The 25,224-nt window shown below is 43.3% G+C and overlaps 1 protein-coding gene across 2 annotated transcripts in view; it reads right to left on the reverse strand.

The window, feature by feature from the left end:
* Positions 1-25,224, reverse strand: part of DCC (DCC netrin 1 receptor) — a 1,021,998-nt gene that overhangs the window by 328,195 nt on the left and 668,579 nt on the right. For both annotated transcript variants that reach the window (XM_019495847.2, XM_059725279.1), the window contains exons 8-9: positions 23,484-23,640; positions 5,055-5,209 (exon numbers count right to left, since the gene is read on the reverse strand). In XM_019495847.2, coding sequence (XP_019351392.1) covers positions 5,055-5,209; positions 23,484-23,640 — 312 coding nt within the window. The remainder of the gene's footprint in view (positions 1-5,054; positions 5,210-23,483; positions 23,641-25,224) is intronic.

Here is a 25,224-nt window from a genome sequence, read left to right on the forward strand (position 1 = left end):
CCGAAAGTTTTTTCTCACATTTGTTCTACCACAGTGTTCATACGCTACAGAGCACACCTTCCCTTTTCCTCCTAAGATGTCAGCCTTTTAGCACCGCTTTATATTTGAATGTACTACTACATCAAAGATCCAAAACTTATGGGGCTAGAAAAGAGTAGACTGAAAGATGGGAGGCACAGATGCATGCTTTAAAGGGCCAAAGAGATTTTGTGCGCCAAAAAATCTCAAAGGGAGATGCACATATTCAGCTTCTCTGAAAATGGGATGCTATTGACATGCTAATTATAGGTATGCAAAATTCATTTTAAAATGTTAGCTTCAGCCTTTGTCTCTTGTTGATAATACGTAAGCATTGAAATGGTCTCCTGATAATCGGCCACATCTGCTGTCAAGAACGGCTGACTGCATAGTTGTATCAATTCAACAGGTGAATGTTTGCCTAGGGAAAGTCAACCAACTCTTTCTACATCCATTGAAACAAGATGCTGACTTTCTGGGTTAGGGCATACAGAGTGCTTCCTATCTGGAGATAGAGAGGCATTTACATTCGAATCCACTGCTCACAGTATACACTGTTGGAGTCCTGTTGTTCACTTTGTTATATTTATGATAGAGAAAGACAAGAAAACAGAATACTTCATTACTTCTAAATAGCATTTTTATTAAAGGATATTTGCTTATACTTACTCTGCCAGACTCTCTAAGTGCTGAAGTAGATTATTGCAACTGTTTTTATAAATAGTTTTTCTGGCAATCATAAACTTGGTGACAGTGCAAGTTCTATAATGAAAAGGCAGGTCTAGCTGATGGGGGAGAGCAGGGGGATGTCTCCTGGTCTTTACAAGTTTTCTATAATTTATTAAGGGAGAATGCTCCTATCACTTGACCAGATCTAAGGCCCTTACTTGGAGCTGGGTTTTTCACCCAGCAAAGTCACCGAGATTAGTCAGAGCAAGATTGGGCTCCCTATCCAGAAAGGGCCTGACCTCATATGCTAAAAGCTTTCCATTTTCAGCCAAGGCCACAGAAATGGGAAGTTCTCTGCACTTTACAGACGGCCTTCAGCACCTCACAGGATTAGACACAAAACCCAAAAGTATCAGGAAATAGCTTAACAATGTTACAGATCATGGAAAATCTGTTGCTAAAGAAATGTGAGTAGTTTCCCCTTCCCCTCCCTTCCCCCCATTACATTCTTTCATTTTTCTCAGTTCTGTCTTTTAATGTTGAGAAAGATATTATTACCATCTGAGACAGCTATCAGATCTCTACGGTGCTTTCGGTACTATGTGACCTCACAGATAATGGAAATGCCCTGCCTTTCAGTTGTCTCCTAACCAGCATCACAAGAAACCACTACAGAAAATATTTATCCCACAGAAACCTATTAAGATACAGTCTGATGAACATAGAGATTCATGTTAAGGAAAAAGGAGTCTCAACACTCAAAATTTCCCACATCCATCTTCCCTGAAATACCAGTTTGCAGCACGGCTGACAAGGACCACACAGCCACTTCCCTTGACTTCACTTATCTCATTTCTAATCACAACAGAGAGGTGCTGAGATAACATCTTCTAGTCTAACCTTAAACCTCCAGGCAGTAGCCCCCACTCATCACTTCCAAAAGCACATGGAAAATCGTGGGTTGTGACCAGTACTTTACTCTTTCATTTCTCACATCACACAATTTCTCTGGGAGTGGCAGAAGGATCTCAAGCAGCAAGCTACCAGCAGATAATACTACACTGGTTTTGGTAAGAGAAAGTTGATCCTGCAGAAGTATTTTAGTTATATGTATCTTTCTGGAATGATTCTCTCATCTTAGGGAGTGTTCAGGATACACTCCTTTCATCATCCAGCAACAAAACCAAATTGACCTACTGCTGGGGGGATTTCTGTGCAGAGAGGGACTGAATTTGGCCAGCATGAGTTAACCTTGCTATGTCCAACAAAAACTCTAAAGAGAGGCCTGCAGTTTTTGTCTTGTTGGTTTTAAAGGATGAACAGAAGTCCAAGTGGTAAATCCTTCCTCCTCAACCTCTGGCACACCCACTTTTCCATAAAGGACTGTGTAGCTACTTAACAGATGGGAAAAGCATCTGAGTAGAGTGGGGAGTTGCAGGTGCCTTTGCCACTTTTACCCTTACCGGCTTTTTCGTGGATTCATTCCCTTCTGCACGTGCAGTGAGTGGTGGACATATGGGCACGCAGATGACCCCCACACTTCAGTTTAGCAGGTATAATAAAACATCCCTACCTAAGAGGCTTAATTAATTCTCTTCATAAGCCCTTTAAGAACTTAGGATAGCAGTTTAAATGCAAGTGCACAGTAAAATGATTTAATTGAAAATGCAGATGAGAATAAGAATGTTTCCAGTCTGTCGGCTGCACAACAGCTCGGCAGCAACTCAATCAAAGTACTTTAGGGTATATTGACACATCTTGCTATTAATATTTTCTTTTACCAACTGCTTCTAATACACACACTACAGTGAAACAGGTCTATTAAAAGACATGTCTTAATTCTTAAGGGTTATGAAGAGAATTGAGTCAGTGCCCCAGCACACAGGCTACCTTGAAAACAGATAGAGGATTTCAATCCTCCCAGCTAGCAATAGACCCATTTCTTTATTCTTCTCTGCCAAGCTGCTTTAGCAGCATCTTGAGGAGCCAAAATAATAACTCACAAAGTCGCCACATGTGGTATGAAAAGATTAGACAAGTCTTAAGCGGGAAGGGTTTTAAATCCTGACTGATAATACAGTAGTGAAATTATACACCATGAAAGCAGAAGGAAAGGGGCTGGAATTTAGTAAAAAGGAAGATTTAATCTGGGGACAAAACTTTCATATAAATCCAGCCCTTATATTCTAGATGATTATTTCAAAAGCTGGAACTTGTGCTGTTGATCTCTTAAACTGATTATGGAGAAAATGTATGCACTTTTAGAAATAGACATTGCCAGACATGCATTTCAGATGTCCTTTTTCATCATTTTTTATTCCTTAACAATGCTAAATTGCATAATACTTATTATATTTTCAAGCAATGTAAAAATTCAATTTGTAGTGAAGCCATATAATTTAATGGACTATAGTTATGATGAGTTCTAGAAGACAGCAACATTGAAACTCACTGGATTCCAGCACAGGAAAGAGTTGTTTTGTACCTACAAGATCATATTGGCAACAGAAAAAAATAATGATGCAGAAATACATTTTCATCATGGTCAAATTTTGATACTTGAAAAGAATCTTCATGTCGCTGAATAGGAGACAATTTCCAAATATCAGCATTATATTAAACAGAATAGGCATTTCTATGTCATGTGAGCTTCATATACAGGACATGCAATGTTGGGGATTGCCAGTGCATGGCTTATACATGGATCTCTCACAGTGCAGAAAGTATTTGCTCAATGGAAATATTCATGCAGTTTTCATTTGTTGCAAGTACTTTTTTAAATGAAGATACATAATTAATGGTTAAGATGATGGGCAAGCACTTATACAGTACCTGAAATCAAAGGGTCTCAAATTGCTGTTCAGATTTATTAACCACCTGCAAATGAATTTGCCTTCCTGTAGGGCCAAAACGTAACCACCTCTGTGGTAGATCACAGCAGTTGTATAACAAGGCATAAGAGCATCACCAAACTATTTAAGTGCAGAAAATGAAAAAAAAAAAAAAATCTTGTCCAAACAAATCTGCATCACAGAGGAATTTAAGAGAGGCTGAATTTAATTTTCCAATTGGCATTTCACTATGACACCCATGCTAATGTCCCTAATATTGGAGTGTTTACTTATTTTTTTTTTGTAATGATGTCAAGTAGTCATTGACTTGGTGTTATGTCTCATGATAAAATCTAAGTCATTCACATACTCACAGGTGATTTCCTATCCTGTTCCAAAGATATTATTCACAAGTCCTAGCTGATCCAATTGTACATTTTTTTTTTTTCCTATTGGGTATGGTTTCTTTAGAAAAGAAACTTAAAAGCCATCCAAGCCAGCTCAGCTTCTTGCAGGATTTTTTACTCTAAATCCTTTCACTACAAGAAGTCACTCCTACCCTCTTTATCTGTGGCAGCAAACCATCTGCAACAATGTGTCGGGGAAAACACATTTGGCATTTCCTAGCACAGCCATCAACTCTTCATACTGCAAGGTTTTCAGGCAAACATCCTGTTAAAATGCAACATGTGGCAAAGTGAAATGATGTAAAATATTCCACACGTAGTTAAAATTGTATTATGTACCACAGAGGTTCCCTTTCAGAGGCAGAGCATGGTACAAACAGTAGGAGATTCACCTTTGATAAGTAAGTAGACTGAGCAATTGGTGCTGCAGTGGAAAAAGAAAAACTAACCTAGTCTTTCTTTGGGACAATGACTGCATTAATTGGAATAAGTGGCAAGACAACAAATTGAACCAAAGGAAGTTTATCTTCCTTCTGGGTATCATGTATTTGTATAAATGATTATATTAATAGAAAAAAGAGAGTAAAGAAAGTACAAACGGATAACAAGTAAGCTCCAAAACATGCTAAAGATGCATAACACTATTTCCAATTTGCATGAAATAATTTAAAACATATTTCCACATAAATAAGGACAGATTTGGTTAGCTCTAATACAAGGGTTTTTTCCTATGTCCTTTAATTGGACTAGGATTTGTCTTAATTTATAAAGAATAAGGCATATTATATGGATGCATGTGTGTGTTTTTATATGCAAATACATCTTGTAAATTGATATGAAGATGGTCCTACTCCAAAGTCATCATCCCAATTATCAATATTAACACTATTCTATGAATACTAATATAATACTGGTTCATTGATCAGATCAAATATTCTAAAAATACCCCAAGAAAAAAATATTATATTACCCTGAAGATGCTTAGAAGATTACTGTGACTATCCATAGGCACCCCGCTAATCATATTTACAATGAGAAATTATTTGTAAACCTTTAAGTGATGCAATAAGAGAAATGCAGACTTGCTGCATTTAAATGAGAAACATCATTCATTATACTACGGACTTACATTCAGGCTGTGTAGCAACCTTAATGGGCTGCGAGCTCTCCCCTGGTCCCCAGTCATTGTAAGCCACCACTCGAAATGTGTAGGTCTCTTCTGGTTTCAGATTTCCGACTGTAAGCTGAAGTATCCCAGACTGAGATGTGTTCAGTCCCCGCTCCCTAAGTAAAAATAGTCATACAGAAGAAAAAAAAAAAAAGTTAATATGGCCCTCCAAGGAACACTCATTTGTAATAGCTGGCAAGCTTACAAATTGTTGCCACCTTATCTAATTCTGGTTCTTGGCTTCGATGCCTATGCAGTTTCTTTTTGGGGCCTAAAGCATTCCATTACAAAATAACTCCTATGTGGAGCCCAAGATAGATGGTAAAAGGACTAAGAGAAAAACCAAAGATTTTCTATTATAAATATTTCATAAGCAACTCAATCTATCAGCTACTTCCCCTTCCTTAATGCATTAGGAAAGGAAAACTGATGGGAAACAAATAGCTATTCAGTAAAGGGAAACATCTGTGATATACATAGTGAGATGCATATTGGATCATAAACATCCAGCTAATGACAGAAAAACAGGTTCTGATTGTTCCACAAATTAAGCCTTGTCAGTGCTGCTAACAGATGTGCCTTCTTGATGATAATCGGAAAAATACAACAACCACCCACTAACAGAGCTCCATTTAGTAGTGTCAGTTACTGTAGCTATTTTAAATGCAAAGAAAACACACAGAGATGAAATTTCTTCATTTGGCTGGTTCTGTTTCCCCTTCAGAAGTCATAAAGGAAGCAAATCTGTAAAGTATGCAGTATTCCCACTTCGTCCTTTGAGCATCTTGCCAAAAAAGTGTATAGAGATGATTAGGAGGCAGTGGCATCATAACCTGCAGACAAAAACAGTTTCTGATTCTGGCATCAGCAGCGGAGCACAAAAATCAAGGTCAATATGTAGCCCCTTTGCTGCATTCCAGCTAGGATAAATGGATGCCATCAATTTTATTCTTTCTTTTGCTTCCTCACCCCAATCCAGCAGTACCTAGGAAAATTGCCTGGTTCAGGACTGTCCAACAATTTTAACTTTGTCTTCCTATGCCAAAATTACAGCTGGTCCTGTAAAGGCACCATGTCTTCAAAGGAACCTGCAAGGAACTATCCTTCCCTTGCATACCTTTTCAAGATGCCAGCTGAGGTGCTGATCTTGACACAGCAGACATGCAAGGACTCCAAGTGTTTTTGTGCATTTTTCCAGACACAGGAAATATAATGGGACAGGGCCATAGTTCACTTTTAGTGTGGTTTGACAACAATCCACTGCCATCAAACAAGATACATCCCCAGGATCATTAGCATGCTCTTACTCTGGGGGAGGTGGGGTTGGGGAATGGACTTAGAATAATATATAAAGTTTTAAGTTTGAGATAGTCAAACAACTCCTTAACTATCCATGAACAGATGGAGGGAAAACCATTTTTATGAATGATTAATTCCTGGTGATTTTCCCGGTTTTTGCTAGACAACCCTCTGGCACCTAAGACAAGAAGGGAAAGAAATAAAGCTGATGACATTTCATTTAAAAAACAGGAATTGATGATTTTAAATTTATCAAGCTTTTTGTGGAGCACAGTTTCCATTCTACGTGGTGCCATATACAGACAGCAAAATGGTTCAGAGGACAATGTATTTGGAATCGTCCCTTCGGGGAATGTGTTAGGATCCAGAACAACCTCCCTTTGGAAGTGATGGCGTTCCTATTGCTGCAATTTTACCTGGATGAAGCAATAGTCTAGGGGACGATCTGGAATCATCCTACCCAGGACAGTGACGGCTTGATATATCTCTTTGAGCTGTCAAAGGAGACAAGCAGAAGGACTTCTCATACAAGCCAAGAAGGATAAGGATTTCTGGAAGATGCAGCTCTCCAAGTGAAGAAAAAATATATAGCCTTCCCTTGTGTTTTAGGGGAAAAGCTGCCCTTGACCAACCCATGCTCTCTTATTCTAATGCCAGCCTCTTCTACCTATGATTTTCATTTTCAAAACTTTGAAGTCTGGGAATCCAAAATAGAACTAGCTACTCCTTTTTGGGGTGAGGGGGGGGGGTCTTGATGTATTCAAAAACCCACACCACAACACCACCCTCACTGTAAACACACTGACCCCTGGTGTGCCTCTGCTGAAGCCAGGAAGGTTGCTGTTGATACTCACCACATGCCGAATCAATCCCAAAACAACTTTTATATACATTTTTTAAATGAGAGAATTCACAATAGTAAGAAGTGGGGGGGGGGGGTCAACAAAATATAATTTCCCAGACAATTATGGGGCTGTTGGTTATACTGCATTGCTATTTCATATCAGATGCATCTTTTTTTGTTAAAATAACTGAGCAAAATTGAAAACCCTGCAACTCACATAGAGGAGAAGAAGTGAAAGGAGGAACACAATAAGCAAAACACCCATTCAACTAAACCCCACCAAAAGTGAATGACAGCAGCTTTTCTAGAGCCTTGGGTGTGTCTGTTTGCTTATCTGCCTATAGGGCAATGCTATCTGTGTTGATGTCCACATTCACACGATGGAACATAGGTACACTCCGGCACTCTTGCAGAAAATCTATTCCAAATACTAAGCAGAGTTAAAATTCAAATGCTTTATTCCCTGTTGTTTATCAGTCCAATCAAAGCGAATAGCCAAAATTGCCTGTTGAATACTAGTATTTCTCCAGCCAAATCAAATCTATACTTTAGGCTCAAGGGACTTGAATCTTACTTTTTACATGTATATATTTTTACACACACACACACACACACAAACACATACACTGTAGTTTGTATCAAATGCTGTTGTAGCGTAAGCGAGGAAAATTCCAGCATGATCACATTTTATATCCACTTCGGCCAAGATTCAAAATAAAAGAAAAATCAAGTCCGCTGCACACAGACATGGGGGTGGTTGTGACTTTTTCTCCTTTCTACATTTGGTATGGTAAATCCAGGCCTACTGCATTCCAAATTAGGCATGTCAAAGCAAGCATTTAATAGAGAGATAGTAACTATGGCTGGAGCTTTCTAAGGATCCTCATAATGTACAGGCTTAGCTTATATTGATTTTTAATGGGATTTTGGTGCATAGTTCCCCAGCTATTTTGAAAATTACAACCCAACTGAAAATCACAGTTCTTGACTATATTGCTCTAGACTGTCTGAAATACCACAAAAACAGACCACATTATAGTAGTGAAGGTTCCACCCTTTGTCCAACTTCTATATTTTGAGTTTCTAGCCATCAAACTTAGGATGCCTTCTGAATAAAATATTAGAAATGTGGCATCCAAGTATAGAAATGTTCTTTATCCCACCCAATTGCAAGACATAATCATTCTACATGCCTTATATCTCAGATTAATGGCCTGAAACAAGCTGATATATTGTCTTACACAATCTAAGGAGTTTTTTTCCCACATTCTCACCCCTTGTATTTTAATATGGCAGTTCAAGTTCTCCTAACTTCAGAAGAAAGAGAGACAGAGAGAGAGAGAGAGAGAGAGAAGGAAAGAAAGAGAAGGAGAGACAGAGAGAGAGAAAGGTACTGTAGCAAAAAATAAGGGTTTCAATTTTGCTTGAGCAAGAATTGAAGAATAACTGAGCAAGGACTTCAGGATGGAAACCAGGGGAAATTAAAAAGGGAGGAAGGTCTAAGATTTTGCTTAGAATGGCACTCACAGCAGCAGCAGCATCTCCTTTTACAGATAAAAACTCTACCTGGGGTAGAGCAGAAGTAAAAAAGAAACCGTATGTGATGCACAACTTTTACCCTGAAATGGGAGAAGTACCAGTGTCTTCTAGGAACTTTCTACATACTATTAGTTTTATGCAGAAGATGCCCATAACTGGTGGTAATGGGTGGTGGTGGCATAAAACTCTAAGAGAGAGATAGAGAGAGAGATTTTTTTAAACATGACTGTGTAAAGTTAGGCTCTGACTTCCTTCTATGGGACCTTAAATCCTTATTTAGCCATTCAAAGAAATGTCTCTGTGCTTAGAGAGAGGTAGAATGGTCCAGATCTCAGAACATTAGAGTAGGACTTGGGGACCTAAATTCAACTCTGATGAAGAATTTTCATGCGAGTTGTGGTTTTAGTCACTTGGTCACCAGGTACCATGTTAGCCTTTCCATGCCTCACAGTTTTGTCCTGAAGAGAAATACTTTGCAGACTGTGAAGCACTCAGCTGCTACAGTAATGGGGGGCCATGTTACTGCCTGAGATAGAAAAGTGCAAGGGCCTCAGAAGTTCCCGCTGAAGTTAGGTACTCTTTTCTGAGATTTTTGGCCAGAAGCTACATGCTAAATAAAAGTCAACTTCTGATATGATTCACTTCTAATACAGGGATTTCAATATGTAATTTCCAAAAGTAAAAGAGGATCTTCTTTACATAAGCAGATCAGAGTGTTAAAATGTAACTACAGTGTTTGCATACACCTCTTAGGTGAACAACAGATGCTTTTATGACATTTTATATACTTAATTATTTGCCTAGGGTGGATGAATCACATTAATATTCCCTGTTGTGAAATGAATATTATTTGTTTTTAAATGGATAAGTCTTTAGACTAGGGGTCAGCAACCCCCGGCATGCGTGCCAAGCATGGCATGCAAGGCCATTTTGCTTGGAATGCCACCACCAGCCCTGGCTCTGGGTAGCTGCTGCCAGCCAAGGAGCCCAGGCTGCTGCTCCAGGCTCCGGCATCAGCTCTGTACCGGCGTGTGCATGCGTGCCTGACAGTGGGCAGTGGAGGAGGGGCCTGAGGCAGCACAACCCCGGTCTCTCCCCTGCTGCCAGCACCGAGCTGGTGACTGGGCTCCGGAGCCCGGCGCAGCTGCTTGTAGCCAGCCTGGGCTCTGGGCAGCTGCAGCAGGCTTCAGGCAGGCTACAAACAGGTGCGCTGGGCTCCACAGCCCTGGCATCAGCTCCATGCTGGCAACGACTGCAGCTTTTGCTGGCAGCGCTCCTGCCTGCCCCCCTGCCCACCGGCTAAACAGGGACCGCGGCCTGACAGGGGGTGCGCTGGCACTCTCAGGGGGTGGACGTGCACCCCTGTGCACCCCCTATGTGTCGCCACTGTGTGTATGCGTTTGTTCTGGGTGTGCTCTGGTTCTCTGTGTTTGTGCACATGTGGTTGTGTGTGTCTGAGTCTGGTTCTCTCTGCTCTCCTTTTTCTTTTCCTCTCTCTCCTCCTTTTTCTTTCTGTTTCCCTCTCTCTCTCTCTCTCTCTCTCTCCTCTTTCTCTTATTTCTCTTTTTTTCTCTCTCTCTGTCATTGCAACGTGCTTAACAAAGAAAGAATACACAACAACAAAGGCAACATTTATGATTATTTAATATGTTAATATGCTGTCTATCCTGCCATGTCCCATCTCCCACCCCCTCATTTTGTTTTTCTGGCATGCTGGCACTTTGGCACCTTCCAAGGTAGACATCGTGGTTTTTTTGGCACTCCAGCCAAAAAATGTCACCTACCCCTGCTTTAGACCTTATGTTTGGTTACCTCCCAGTATCATTGTCCACTGAAGAAAGAGAAAAGCACAGCTCAGAAACAAAGGTGAACTGTTCATCTAGGAAAAAACTTTAAGCCAAACATTTTTTGCGAACAGAGCGCACAAACAGGGAGGGCTAGGGAAGGGACTGTCCCCCCAGGCCAGGGAGCACCTCCGGGGCTAACCCTTGGGGGAGCAGGCTCCGGCGGCAGCGGATCCCCCCAGCGGGGAAGCGTAGGGGAGGAACTGCCGGCAGGCACTTCCGTGTAGACCGAGGTGCCTGATTGGCCGTTGGAGCGGGGCGGGTAATTCAAACCACGGGCTTTAAAGCCGCGGGGTGACGTAGTTCCCAGCACTTGGGAACCAGCAGCGGGAAGGAGAGGAGTCAGCACACGTGTGTCCCGCATGCACGTGTGCCCCTTTTACCAACTGACTGACCGGAGGCGGCGGCGGCAGCAGCAGCAGAGGAATCGGCAGCAGGGGCAGCAGCAGCTGATCCCCCGAAGGTAAGTGGGGTGGAGGGACCCGGCACAGCTGAGCCAGATCCGGAGGGGAAGCCCCCCGGGTCCCATATAGCTGAGCCGGTAGGGAGCTGTGCTCCCGAGCTGCGCGGCGCGAACAGAGCGCGCAAACAGGGAGGGCTAGGGAAGGGACTGTCCCCCCAGGCCAGGGAGCACCCCCGGGGCTAACCCTTGGGGGAGCAGGCTCTGGCGGCAGCAGATCCCCCCAGCGGGGGAGTGTAGGGGAGGAACTGCCGGCAGGCACTTCCGGGTAGACCGGGGTGCCTGATTGGCCGTTGGAGTGGGGCGGGTAATTCAAACTGCGGGCTTTAAAGCCATGGGGTGACGTAGTGTAAGAGCACGCCGGCGTTTGCGCAGGCGTTCGCGCAGGCAGGCGGGCTGGGAGGGCCAGGAGTGGGACTCCTGTAGGGGTAGGGCGTAGACACCGCGCAGGTCTACAAACAGCAGCTTATAGAATGGTGTCTACGAGGAGTGCTGCTAGGGCCTCTGCCCAGGGGGACAAGGCTACCCGGGGTAGGTCTGAGGCCTCCACCCAGACTGAGCCCATGGGGGAGCTGATGTCCCCCTACCTCCTGGCCTGTGGGGAATCCCCAGCAAGGCTGGGGGGGGCAGAGATGGGGGGCCCCCACACCTGTCCGGCAGGTGCCCATCTTAGAGCTCTGGAGGGGCAGGTGAGGGAGCTCCGGGAGGAGGTTAGCAGGCTGAGGGGGATCAGGGAGGCGGAGAATGAAATTGACATTTATTTCCTTTCCCTGCAGGCCCAGGCACCCAAGGAAGAAGCAGCCCAGGGAGTGCCCTCCGCAGCAGAGTGGCAGACGGTCACAGCCAGGACCGGAGCAGCTCGCAGCGAACCGGTACCAGCTTCTCCAGTCCAACTGGTGAACAGGTACGAGGCCCTGGCGACCCTGCAGGAGATGGAAGGGGAGGAGGAAACCCTTGGGCAAGAAGAAACACCACGTTCTTCACACTCCGAACAGATCAAGAGATCCACGAGGACCCAGAGGAGGAGGCTATGAGTGCTCGTCATAGGCGACTCCATCCTGAGAGGTACGGAAGGACCCATCTGTTGCCAGGACCCCTCGGCACGAGAGGTATGCTGCCTCCCTGGAGCAAATATTCGGGATGTGACGGAGGTAATCCAGGCCAGGATCAAACCCACCAATTACTACCCCATGGTCCTAGTCCATGTGGGTACTAATGATGCGGCCAGGAGAACTCCCGATCACCTGATGGCGGACTACAGTGCTCTGGGTGGTGTGCTGAAGGAGTTCGGTGCACAGGTGGTTTTCTCTTCCATCCTACCAGTGACCGGACGAGGAAGACGGCAGGAGAACTGCATCCGAGAAACCAACTGGCGGCTTCGGCAGTGGTGTCTCGAGGCAGGCTTCAGCTTCCTGGACAATGACCCGCACATCATGACGAGGGACATGCTCAGCTGGGATGGGCTTCACCTGTCCCCCAAAGGTAAGCGTGTGTTTTCTACTAGGTTGGCGGATCTCCTCCGGCGGGCTTTAAACTAGGCTCGTCGGGGGGAGGGGAGTACAAGGGTGGGGGAAGCTGTGGACCACCAAACCATGTGGCACCCACAAGGACAGCCCAGCCTGAAGAAGGAGAACATTGGAAACCTGAAAGCCATGGGGAGACCAGCACTACAGAACAGGTAAGAAACAAGAAGGTAAGAAACAATGGGCCCCTTGGGACTCGAAGCGGGGGGGCAGCAAAGGCACCAGTCGCAGGGCTCAAGTGCCTATATACTAATGCTAGGAGCATGGGGAACAAGCAGGATGAACTAGCGCTCCTGCTTGCACTAAACACCTATGACTTAGTAGGGCTAACGGAAACCTGGTGGGATTCATCCCATGACTGGGCAGTACATATTGAGGAATATAGATTGTACAGAAAGGACAGGTCGGGGAAGAAAGGTGGGGGGGTTGCACTTTATGTCAGTGAGCAGTATACATCAACCCTCATCAAGACAGAATCCAAGGTTGAGGAAGTAGAAGGATTGTGGGTTAGGCTACATGGGGGGCAAGGAGAAAGGGATTTGGTGGTAGGGGTCTGCTACAGACCCCCACACGAAGGGGAAGAAATAGATGCGGGGCTCCTGAGGCAACTCTCGGAGACCATAAAAGCTAAAGAGGCGGTAGTCATGGGGGACCTAAACTACCCGGAAATCTCCTGGGAGACGCAGACAGCAAAGTCCCACCGCTCATGCAGGTTTCTAACCTGTGTACAGGACCTCCACCTGACACAGGAGGTGCATGGTCCTACTAGGGGGAATGCCATACTGGATCTGGTACTGGCAACAGGGGATGACATGATAGGGGACTTCCAGATCGGTAGCTATTTGGGAGACAGTGATCACCTAATAATAGAATTCAACATAAGACGTCGAGTGGGTATGGTAACTAGTAGGGTGAAAGTGCTAGACTTTCGGAAAGCTGATCTCAATGCACTCAGGCGATTAGTCAAGGAAGCACTGCAGAGTAGGAGTTTTGAAGGGATGGGAGCCCAAGAAGGGTGGCTGTGCCTTAAGGAAACGATCCTTCGGGCACAAAGCAAGACGATCCCCGAGCGAGGCAAAAAAGGGAAAGGGGCCAGGAGGCTTCCATGGCTGACCAGAGAAATCCAGGGCAGCCTAAGGGCCAAAAGGGGAGCACATAAAAAGTGGAAACAAGGTGAGATCACTAAAGATGAATATACCTCCTCTGCTCGTGCTTGTAGGAAGGCAGTTAGACGGGCCAAAGCTACCATGGAGCTGAGGATGGCAACCCAAGTAAAAGACAACAAGAAACTGTTTTTTAGATATATTGGGAGTAAAAGGAAGGCCCAGGGAGGAATAAGACCACTGATAAATGGGCAGAAACAATTGGTGACAGACAGGGGGGACAAGGCTGAACTCCTCAACGAGTTCTTTGCCTCAGTGTTCCTAAGCGAGGGGAACGACAAGTCTCTCCCTGGGGTTGTAGAGAGGCAGCAGCAAGGCACCAGACTTCCACGCGTAGACCCTGAAATGGTGCAGAGTCACTTGGAAGAACGGGATGCCTTTAAGTCGGCAGGCCCGGATGGGCTCCATTCGAGGGTGCTGAAGGCACTGGCCGACATCATTGCAGAGCCACTGGCGGGAATATTCGAACGCTCGTGGCGCACGGGCCAAGTCCCAGAGGACTGGAAAAGGGCTAACGTGGTCCCCATTTTCAAAAAGGGGAGGAAGGAGGACCCGGGCAACTATAGGCCAGTCAGTCTCACCTCCATCCTTGGTAAAGTCTTTGAAAAAATTATCAAGGCTCACATTTGTGAGAGCCCGGCAGGACAAATTATGCTGAGGGGAAACCAGCACGGGTTTGTGGGGGGCAGATCGTGCCTGACCAATCTAGTCTCTTTCTATGACCAGGTTACGAAACGCCTGGACACAGGAGGAGGGGTGGATGTCGTATTCTTAGACTTCAGGAAGGCCTTCGATACGGTATCCCACCCCATAATGGTGAACAAGTTAAGAGGCTGTGATGTGGATGACTGCACAGTCCGGTGGGTGGCGAATTGGCTAGAGGGTCGCACCCAAAGAGTCGTGGCGGATGGGTCGGTCTCGACCTGGAAGGGTGTGGGCAGTGGGGTCCCGCAGGGCTCGGTCCTTGGACCGATACTCTTTAATGTCTTCATCAGTGACTTGGACGAGGGAGTCAAATGTACTCTGTCCAAGTTTGCAGATGACACAAAGCTATGGGGAGAAACGGACACGCCGGAGGGCAGGGAACAGCTGCAAGCAGACCTGGACAGGTTGGACAAGTGGGCAGAAAACAACAGGATGCAGTTCAACAAGGAGAAATGCAAAGTGCTGCACCTAGGGAGGAAAAATGTCCAGCACACCTACAGCCTAGGGAATGACCTGCTAGGTGGCACAGAGGTGGAAAGGGATCTTGGAGTCCTAGTGGACTCCAAGATGAACATGAGTTGGCAGTGTGACGAAGCCATCAGAAAAGCCAATGGCACTTTATCGTGCATCAGCAGATTCATGACGAATAGGTCCAAGGAGGTGATACTTCCCCTCTATAGGGCGCTGGTCAGACCGCAGTTGGAGTACTGCGTGCAATTCTGGGAGCCACACTTCAAGAAGGATGCAGATAACCTGGAGAGGGTCCAGAGAAGGGCCACTCGTATGGTTAAGGGCCTGCAGACCAAGCCCTACAAGGAGAAACTAGAGAAACTGGATCTTTTCAGCCTCCGCAAGAGAAAGTTGAGAGGCGACCTTGTGGCTGCCTATAAGTTCATCACGGGGGCACAGAAGGGAATTGGTGAGTATTTATTCACCAAGGCGCCCCCGGGGGTTACAAGAAATAATGGCCACAAGCTAGCAGAGAGCGGATTTAGATTGGACATGAGGAAGAACTTCTTCACAGTTCGAGTGGCCAAGGTCTGGAACGGGCTCCCAAGGGAGGTGGTGCTCTCCCCTACCCTGGGGGTCTTCAAGAGGAGGTTAGATGAGTATCTAGCTGGGGTCATCTAGACCCAGCACTCTTTCCTGCTTATGCAGGGGGTCGGACTCGATGATCTATTGAGGTCCCTTCCGACGCTAACATCTGTGAATCTATGAATCTATGAATTTTGGGAAGCAGTTTTTAGTCAAACACAGGTTTGTTGTGTTCATTTAAGAGGCGCATGGATGAAACTGCACCAGCCCTATTCTACAAGAGGCCAAAATAAATCATCTCAGGATCTGTTCTGTCTTTAAAAAAGCTGTGCAGCTATTAAATTGTCACAAAAATGGAAAACACACTGGTACTTTAAGCTCAACTTTATAATTAATATAGTCCACAATCCTGCCAAGAGACCAACTTACACATATCATTTTTTTCCCCAAGAGGAATTCCATTGGCTTCAAAAGGACTGGCTTCTTTGTGAGATTAGGAATTCATGCCATTTATCTGAGAAAACACTGACTTACTATTAATGTATATGCTACTAATATTATGGTGCTCATTATGAATACTCAGGACCCCCCTAGACATTCAGGTAAACGCATGATAGGATCCGACAATCAGGACTTGTAGTAGAGATGATAGGATCTGATGTGTGGTCCACACAATCACACCTCCTATGCCACATGTGCACTGTCTACTGTAAACCCCACAGCTAACATGAGTTAATGGCCCCACTGGAAACCCCCTAAGCTGACAAGGCTCACAATGGGGCCAGTGCAGAGAAGAGTGGCCCTGGCTGGGACCCTCATTAGCTGCAGAGCTCCCAGCGGACCATTAGCCAATGGGGCTCCCAGCCCCAGGGGAGCACCTGGCTACATGTTCAATTAAGGGCCTGATACGAACAAGCCACAAATTCATTATGCTTCTTTTGTGGAATAAGTTTGTGGTTTATCCCTTGTTTTATCATGCCATTAATTCATGGAACGTGCAGCTGGCTGGGTCACAATGTAAGATGTAATTTATTAGTTAATCATGCCTTGGGTGTAATGTGTAGATGGGGCCCCAGATGTGTAATTTCATTTTCTGAGGATGAGTTTGACACCCGTGGGTGGGGCCACCAAACCACTTTTATTTCAATTTGTTAGTAGGATCTCTTAGGCATGGACCCTAGCACTTGTTCCTGCTGAACAAACAGCACCTGGCAGCAGACCTGCATTAGCAGCTAAAAAGACAAAGCTCCTAAATTCAAATCAATTTGACATAGGAATAGATGTCATCTAAAACTGGCCATTGCTTCTTAGGCAAAAATATCAAACAGGAATACCCCACAAAATAAATAATCCTCTTTTTATTTGGCACCAAAAAGATTCCATAAAAGCTATATATGGCTAACTCAAGATTTCTTTTGAGGTGACACTTGAAAAGCTTAATGTTGGGCTTTTCTTCTGAAAAACACATGCATTAGATCATGAGCAAATTACCAAAAAGTAAACCACGGCCCTGCTTTTATGATGACTAACATACAACCCCATAAAGATCAAATGCTTGCCTACTCGCTTGTTGTGGGGCCAGACTAACAAGACAGAGATGGAGGAAAGATTCCAGAAGAAATGACGAACAAATGCAAACCAACAGCTAAATGGAGAATTGATCTACATGTCTAAATTAGGTGTACAAAGAGAGCTGAAGAAAACAAGGCCCATTATGAGGACAGAGCTGAAATGGAGATTAGCCTGAATCAACCCAACAACCCCCAGATTTGTGGGATACGTGGAATTGAATGATTAATTTGGCTCTTATTAACAGGAGTAAACTGTAAAAAAAAAAGTGCCCTCTGCATTGTAAAGAACAAATGGTCCTCGCTTCAAAGAGCTTGTAATATATATTATTCTAAACTTAAATCCTTGATTGAAATTCTAGTAGACTTTGGGGGAGTTTGAAAGACAGATCTGGGTGCCATTGTTCATCTCTAGTTTTAAAGTCTTGTAGTAGCATCTTAAGAAGCATTTCCATGAAAAGGAGTGGAAGTCTCATTTTCATAAGTTACTTAGTCACAACCTAAAATCCATGGACTTTTAGTGAGACACATACTAGTATTAGTATCAGTCATATGGCAATCTCCTACAGGAGGGCCAGGCCCTGCTATGTTCTCAGTACAGAGAACAAAATAACAGCCCCTGTCTTAAACAGCCCATAGCCTATACCAGGGACATCAAAGATATGGTCCACAAAGACATATCATCCAGACTCCGGTGCTGCTCGTGAGTCTTAGAGTTATTCATAAGGAGCACAGGGGGCATGCCAGATGGCCTGATGTTCTGCATGCAACACCATTCCAGCTCACATCTGGAGCAGTGGAGCAGCTGCGACTTGCAACTGCAGACTCTGAGGCCATGCAGCACAATCCTATGGCAGCTGGAGCAAGATTGCACCTCATGCAGCGCCTGCTCCAGATTTGGAGCACGGATCCAGTCCGGCCTGTGGACTGGCCCCACACCACTCATCTGGCCCACAGTTCTGGATGAGTTTGACACCTCTGGTCTAGATGAACTCCAGAGGACCTAAATCAGTTTAGAGCAGCCTGTGGAGCCATTGCATCTAGTCTGTGGCCAGGGGGCTTCAGTGGTGTTTGGCAGTGGGCACAGCACCCCATGCCATAGTGGGGAGTAATGGCAGCTGGGTCCCAGTATCTGTCTGCCTCCGACCCAAGCTGGATCATTCCAGGCCACAGCCTGAAAGGCTTGCTGACTGTTTGTTTAGGAAATGTGACACCAATGTCTACATAGGAAAGTTTTACCCAATCAGTGATCTAGCTAGTCTATGTGGCTTTTCTAATTTTTTCTTAGCTTAAATAGTTTGGAAGAGGTTTATGCTAAATCAAAAAATGAAGACTTCCTTATACCAGAATAAATAGATTTATGATATTCAATTAGAATATATAAACAAACCATAGCATACACTTTCAGGGTGTGGGCATATTCTTTTTGATCACCTGTTACTTTGATTTTTTCCCCCACTGAAATGATAGGCCTTTTTGTTGTCAATAAGTAGTGTAAGAAGTTGTTCCCAACCTTTTTAGGCTTGAGGCACCCCCCTGAAAATGCTAGTTCTTAGTTTTCAACTGCTTTTTGACTACAGAAAAATGACAGCATTTTTTTCTATTGCAAAGAACTCAGAAAGACCATGATAGGTCAGAAAGTTTTTAAGATTGAATTACTATTTTGAATCTCTAGGTTTGCCTTGCGAGTCATGTTTGCACAGCTAACAGTGATAACACTCTGTGCCACTTTCGAAAGGATGTCAAGGCACCCCCGGGTGCTACGGCATTCTGGTTGCGAATTGCTGGTTTAAAGCATCAGGATTTTTAAATGAAACCATTTTCCCTTTCAGAAATGTCTTTGTTTTGTAGTTATTTATTTCCTAATAGATTTAGATTCATTTTATCATGTGCATACAGAAATCTGCTCTTTATTTTTACATGTTGTCTCCAGCTGTACTTATCAGCTGGCAAAACCATTTGATTTCAGGAAGCATGTCAACTGAAGTGTGAAAATTCAAGAACAAACAACAGCCACTGAATGTGTGCCGATGGGAAAATGTGGTGACAACTGCATTCACTTCTAAAGGGGTTACTCTTTAAAAGGCTTGAGTCAAGGGAGCCAGCCCTCTTTGAAACACAGGCTACCTTCATAGACTTCTCCCTTTCTTTTGAGTGTTTATAAAGGCAGGCTGTCCTTAAAGGAAGTCTGGCTTGTCTTCAGCAACTCTGAGCACTAATCTTTTTTACTGCTCCCATTAGTCCAAGTTCAAAGCCCTACCTAGCTCTTTGTAATGCATTAACTGTATAACATGCAAGAAAGATGATGGTATAGTCAGAATTGACTTAGTAGAAAGACAGAACATCAGTAAAGCAATAGGCTCAGACTCAGGAGTTTCCACCCAGTCTATTGTCTAGCAGCCTGTGGAATGGCTTTCAGCTAACAGTTCCTCTATAACAGTCTGAAAACATCTATGGCATGATATCTTATGCACAGCTCTAGCATTCCTGGTACTGTCAATTGTCAAGCAAAATAACTCTTATTCTCAAACACCGGGAAGAGCTTCTTACTCTAGAGTTACAGTAATTTGCTTGACAATTTCTTTGAATGCCCGAGGTTAGTGTCAGATCCACTATTTTTAAAACAGCAAAACAGGTCTTTTGTAAAAATAATCTGTAAACAATACATGACTCAACTATTGCACTTAAGCTCTTAAAGCAAAGCTACCTTCATTTTGTTCAGCCTGCCAGCTTGAAAGTTCAAAAAACCACCTCTCATGCTGTGGTTAAACTGGCACGTGCATTTATTTAAGAATGTTTTTAGTTGCAAGTGCCATATTAAAGCCCAAAGCGGGGAGCACAGACATCTTTTAAAGAAAAAAGAATGAGAGAGAGACAAACAGAGCAAAAGGCAGAGAATTGGGAAAGTACTGGCCCTCTGGAAGAGATTTTTAACAAGTTTCATTATTTATTTAGGGGTACAGTCTGACATTCTCATATCACTTGTTACCTTACTCTCTGAGTAGTACCAATGAAACTACTTAAAGGATGTTACTACTCAAAAAGTATCCAGAAACTTGCAGATGATTCTTCATATAGTTTTGTACTCTTAAGAATCACAATGGTAGCCTCTAAATACTTCCTAGTTAAATATTAAAAAGGACTACTAAAACTGAAAAGCTCTTAAGCTAAGTTGAAGGCAGGACACTGAACTTGATGGACCACTGCTCTGATTCTGTATGGTAGTACCTATACAGTTCCTACATTCCAAAATGAACATTAAGATGTCTTAAGATATAATTGTAACAATGCTTTGTATTGCTCCCATGTCTTGCATCAGGAAATCTCCAAGCATTTTGTACAAATCGGTGAATGTTCCACTTAGTATTGCAGTAGTATCATCCTCCTCCTATGTAGTCAGGTCAATTAAAACAAAAAAGTTAAGGTCCATAATTTGCAAGAAGATCCATTTATTTTGATGCATTGATTTTTGATTGATCATCTCGAGACACCCAGAGAGTTGCACCTCTACGGTGCCCAGTACTCTCAATCCCCACTGACCTCTCTGTGATTTTAAAGACATTCAGTACCTCATGCTAGGGCTCACCATGTTGCCTCCTTTAGATACTTCTCTAGTGCCAACTCTTAAAGTATCTAAACACCTTACAATCTGTATTACTTATATTATCCTCATATCATCCAAGGGAGGCACTATTCCTGTTTTACCAACTCAGTGATGTGCCCTGATGACATTGGAAAGCTGTGGCCAAAGAAAGACTTGACCTCAGTCTTATATCCCAGGTTAGAGTCCAAAATACTGGACCACTTTCCCTCTCTTAGCTTCACTGTAAGGCTCTGAGTGACTTACCCAAGGTGATGGAAAGGTGTGTGGCAGACCCACGAATAAAACCTAACAACCCTTGCTCTTCATCCTTTGTTTTCAACATGGATTCTTCCAAACTCCACTGTTCCTTTGAGCTTTACAACCTTTCTATAGGACACCCACACATGCCACCATGTTTCAGGAATATGGCTACCTCTACCACTAGTCCTTGACATGACAACTTTCATAAAAAAGCTTTATTTAAAAGGACATTTCACATTTTAATCATGAAAAGAAGTGTTTTGGGCAGTGGACACAGACTTTTCTGCTGAGTAAATAAGTGCAATTTTTCCATGTAAAAAAGTTTTAACTCTTGCACCGAATACTAAAGGTGAGCTACAGTTCACAAAACCTTGTGCTGTATATACACACAACATACACACACATGCACATGCATACACACACACTAGTCTATTGTGAACCTATCCTGCTCTCTACTTGACTTCAGACTAACATGGCTAGCTACATTTCATTGGACACTACTGTCAGAGCCCTAAAAGTGTCCAAGTGTTTTTTTTCCCCAAAAATAAAAGAAAAAAAAACAGTGCTTTATTACAGTATTACAAACTGAAATTATAATGTTGCTATGTGAGGAGCAGTGAATGTGTAGCCTTGCACATGCATGACAATCTCCAAAGGGTATCCTTTTTTTTTTAATGCTATAAGATTGGACCTTTATAACAAACACCATCTCTGCACTGCAACCAGAGGTGTGATTGCTCAAACTTTAATAGAGCTAGTTTGGGTACTGATGACCAGGGGCAGAACCAGGCACTTCTGCATCTTGGGCAGCAGCACGTGCAGTTAGGGAGCCAGGCCAGCACTGTAGCAGCTGCTGTTCTGTACCTCTCCCTAAGCTGGTGCCTAGAACTGGTGCGCCATATTCCCACCTTTAGTTACACTACTGCTGGTAACGATGAAGTGACAGTAGCATGAGTTTAGCCCCCAAGTATCATGAGTGGTTTTATACAGCTCATGCTCCCACAGTTTCTCTGCTCTCTATTCCCAAGCTAGATAGATTAAAGCTAGTTCAGGTATACTTACATGTGCTGCAGTCATGCTTCCTGACTGGTGTAGATGTAAGCCTATACAAATATTTTAATCTACTCCAGGACTAGAGCCCAAAACAGCAAGGCTTAAACATAAAAATATCACTTGGCAAATGTGACCCCACTTAGAAAATGGAACCAAAATGTTGTGGGGCAGGATTTGGGGGGAAAGCCAACTGATTATGGGTTCCAAATCTATCAGTGTTCAGTGGCTCCATTGCAAATCCATGTATTTCTCAAATAAATATAGGCTTCTTTCCAACTCTCCCTCAAAAACAATAGTCTTCTGGCTCAAATACAAGTGCTAATAACTATCCCACAGAAGTGTGTTGCAAGTGGACAAAGGTGAAAAAGTTGAATACACTTTTCTCTATGTAAATATTAAAATATATATTTAATTAATATATCATATAGTATATTCACATATTTAAGTAGGTATTAACAATTTAATAAGGAATAGGAGAGATGGCCTCAAGCTGCAGCAAATAAATTTAGGTTGGGGATTAGGAGGAACTTTTTGACTATGAGGGTGGTCAAACATTGGAACAAAACAGAGAAACTGTGCAATCTCTATTCTTGGATTTTGAAGAGCAAGTTGGACAGTTGGATGAGATGGCTTAGTCAGAGAAGGGCCTGCCTTGAATAGCAGACTGGACTAGATGACTTCTTGAGGTCCCTTCCAGCCCTACTTTCTATGATATTATGATCTTACATTCCAGGTGGGAATGCCCAGGTTGGGCAGGGAAAGGAAAATCCAGTACAGTGCTCAGATACTGGGTTTATTTTTGCCAGTTAGCAAACAAAACAAAAACAAGGTAAACTTATCCCATCTATTCATGTCTAAATTCAGCACATATGTCATGAAGTCCCATGAGCCAAAAATACGAACCCCACCATGCCATTATTATAGAACAAGCTTCCAGCATGCTACCATGTTACATAAGAAACAGAGGCACTGCATAGCACAAGCTCCTCTCTACATTTCTGTGATTAGCATCTCAATTCTCATTTGCCATACCTGCACCACTCCTACTGACCCACTCCTGTTATTCCCAGGAAATTCATGCCATTGATGAACTGAGTGTTGGCTTTATCCAACAGGTGATTCTCCATTCTTGGCTAAGGAAAGCTCACTTCCACAAGTGACTTGAAAAGCACTTGAATCTATGTTTCCAGAGGCAAATGAAAGGCAAATGTGCTAATCTAGCAGCCATATATTAGACAAGTGAACTGCAATTGTTTGAGTTCCCATCCATAAACACTGGCCTTGCTACAAAGGCCCACTGATATCAAAGAGTTAAGTGTGGTAAATAAACTGCATTGGCTAGAGTCCCATGAACATTATTTTCGTTTTCATGTTGCTTTTACCAAGGCATCCTACATACAAATGAGATACATACATTTTGCAAGACATTATTAAGCATCTTGCGAAGCTTGAGCGGCATGAACACAGATGAAAGCAGTTGGCAGCTGGTGCTGTGTTAGTCATTGGCACCTACCTGTTGACACCTTCCCTGGAGAAGTAGACAGTGTATGTCTGAACAGTCCCTTTAGTTTCTGCAGGTGGACGCCAGCTGAGACGGACAAATCGGCTGGAGACCAAAACAGGGACCACATCTCGGGGAGCAGAGGGGAGGACACTGGAACTTGGGATAGCTGAAGGGGAAGGAGAGGAGTCAGTCAGAGAGGTTGGTGGTAAAAGGGTATCAGGGCTGACAGGAAGTATTGTAGTAGGCACAACTAAGGTATTAGAGAACAAAAGGCCAAGATGAAATGGAATAAGTGTGAATAAAAGGAAGGGGGGAAGAAAGAGAAATAAAGAAAACTAACAGTAAAACCACACTTTAAATACAATATCCTTAACTTAATCTATTAAGTTCAACAGCAACACACATTGGTTTCAGAAACACATAGCTGAGAGGCTACTGCCCTATTAATATTCTGGGCTTCTCTCATACATATGATCACAGAAAATGGTATGAGCCATATTACATACTCACATATTAGTAAACTCTTCTTTTCTATGCCCAAGACAACATGGGTATTTACTTACCTATAACCAAATCATTTTTGACTATGCAAGAACCTATGTGCTACAGTTGCCACCCTGATTGGGCTGGGAAAGGGAGAAACTAAGGATAATGATCAAAAATGGAAAGAAAACACAAACTCAGACCTGAATTAATATTAATATTGATGCATATGAACACCTCCTGGTTGTATGTATATGCATGTTTGCATGCACACTTAAAAAAAATCATTAAGTTGACCAGAGACAAAAATGGTGATGTCAAGCTGTAGATTTTATAAAAGTAGCTTTTTATCAAACGTTTGTGTGTGTATAAGTGTCCACTCGTGTTTGAGAAGATGGCCAACTACAATTAGTAAACACAAGTTGGCCCTGTACTTACAGTATCAACTATATACTTTAGCTTGAATATTTGCACTCCAGATGGAGCATTCATGATCACCTTTCCTCTTGTGCAGTCCAATATGAAGACCTAATCTCACAGACCACTCGTTGTTACCATGGTCACAGCTTCCTTATCTGTTGTCATGGAGAAACACAGACATTTGTAGAGGCTTTTTCTAATATTCAGCATACTATTTTAATACAGTTTCTAGGCTTATTTTTAGCTTGGGTGGCTAACAAGGCTGGGGTCTATAGAGATTGATTTTCTTTAATTATTATTTTGGGAAAGGGGCTGGGGGAGATGGCAAGATTGGACTTTTGGTGAGAAATCTCCTTCTATTGGCTGTGTATCTATTTCTGGGGATTTACTGCTGGTTTTCTTTTTGTTGTGTTATTTTAAAGAATACCAAATGCACCCAGAACAACGGATAGGCCCTTTATGTATGTTTTCATAAATGGCATTAAATAATTAGTCAATTTGCTTACCACACTGTACTACAGAACAAGAAGACCACAGGCCTGATGTAAACTGCCAAACTATAGTGCAAATCATGCAAAAACAGAATACTGGCTACTGATATTGCACTTAAAAAGACCTGGCAACTGCGCAGCAGTATTAGTCCCAAAGCAACAAAACCTAGGGCTGTCAGCTAACCTTGATTTGTTTGGTGTATACCATGAATATGGTTATAGGCATTAATTCGCTCTGAGCTCATTAACAATGTATGGCCTGTGTTATCACCAAGGCATATGAAAGACGGTTCAACATGTTGATATAAATGCAAAATTATGTAATTTACATCACATCGTAAATCGGAAATTATTTC

The sequence above is a fragment of the Alligator mississippiensis genome, chromosome 3 (genome assembly GCF_030867095.1).
Source record: "Alligator mississippiensis isolate rAllMis1 chromosome 3, rAllMis1, whole genome shotgun sequence".
Taxonomy (NCBI): Eukaryota; Metazoa; Chordata; order Crocodylia; family Alligatoridae; genus Alligator; species Alligator mississippiensis.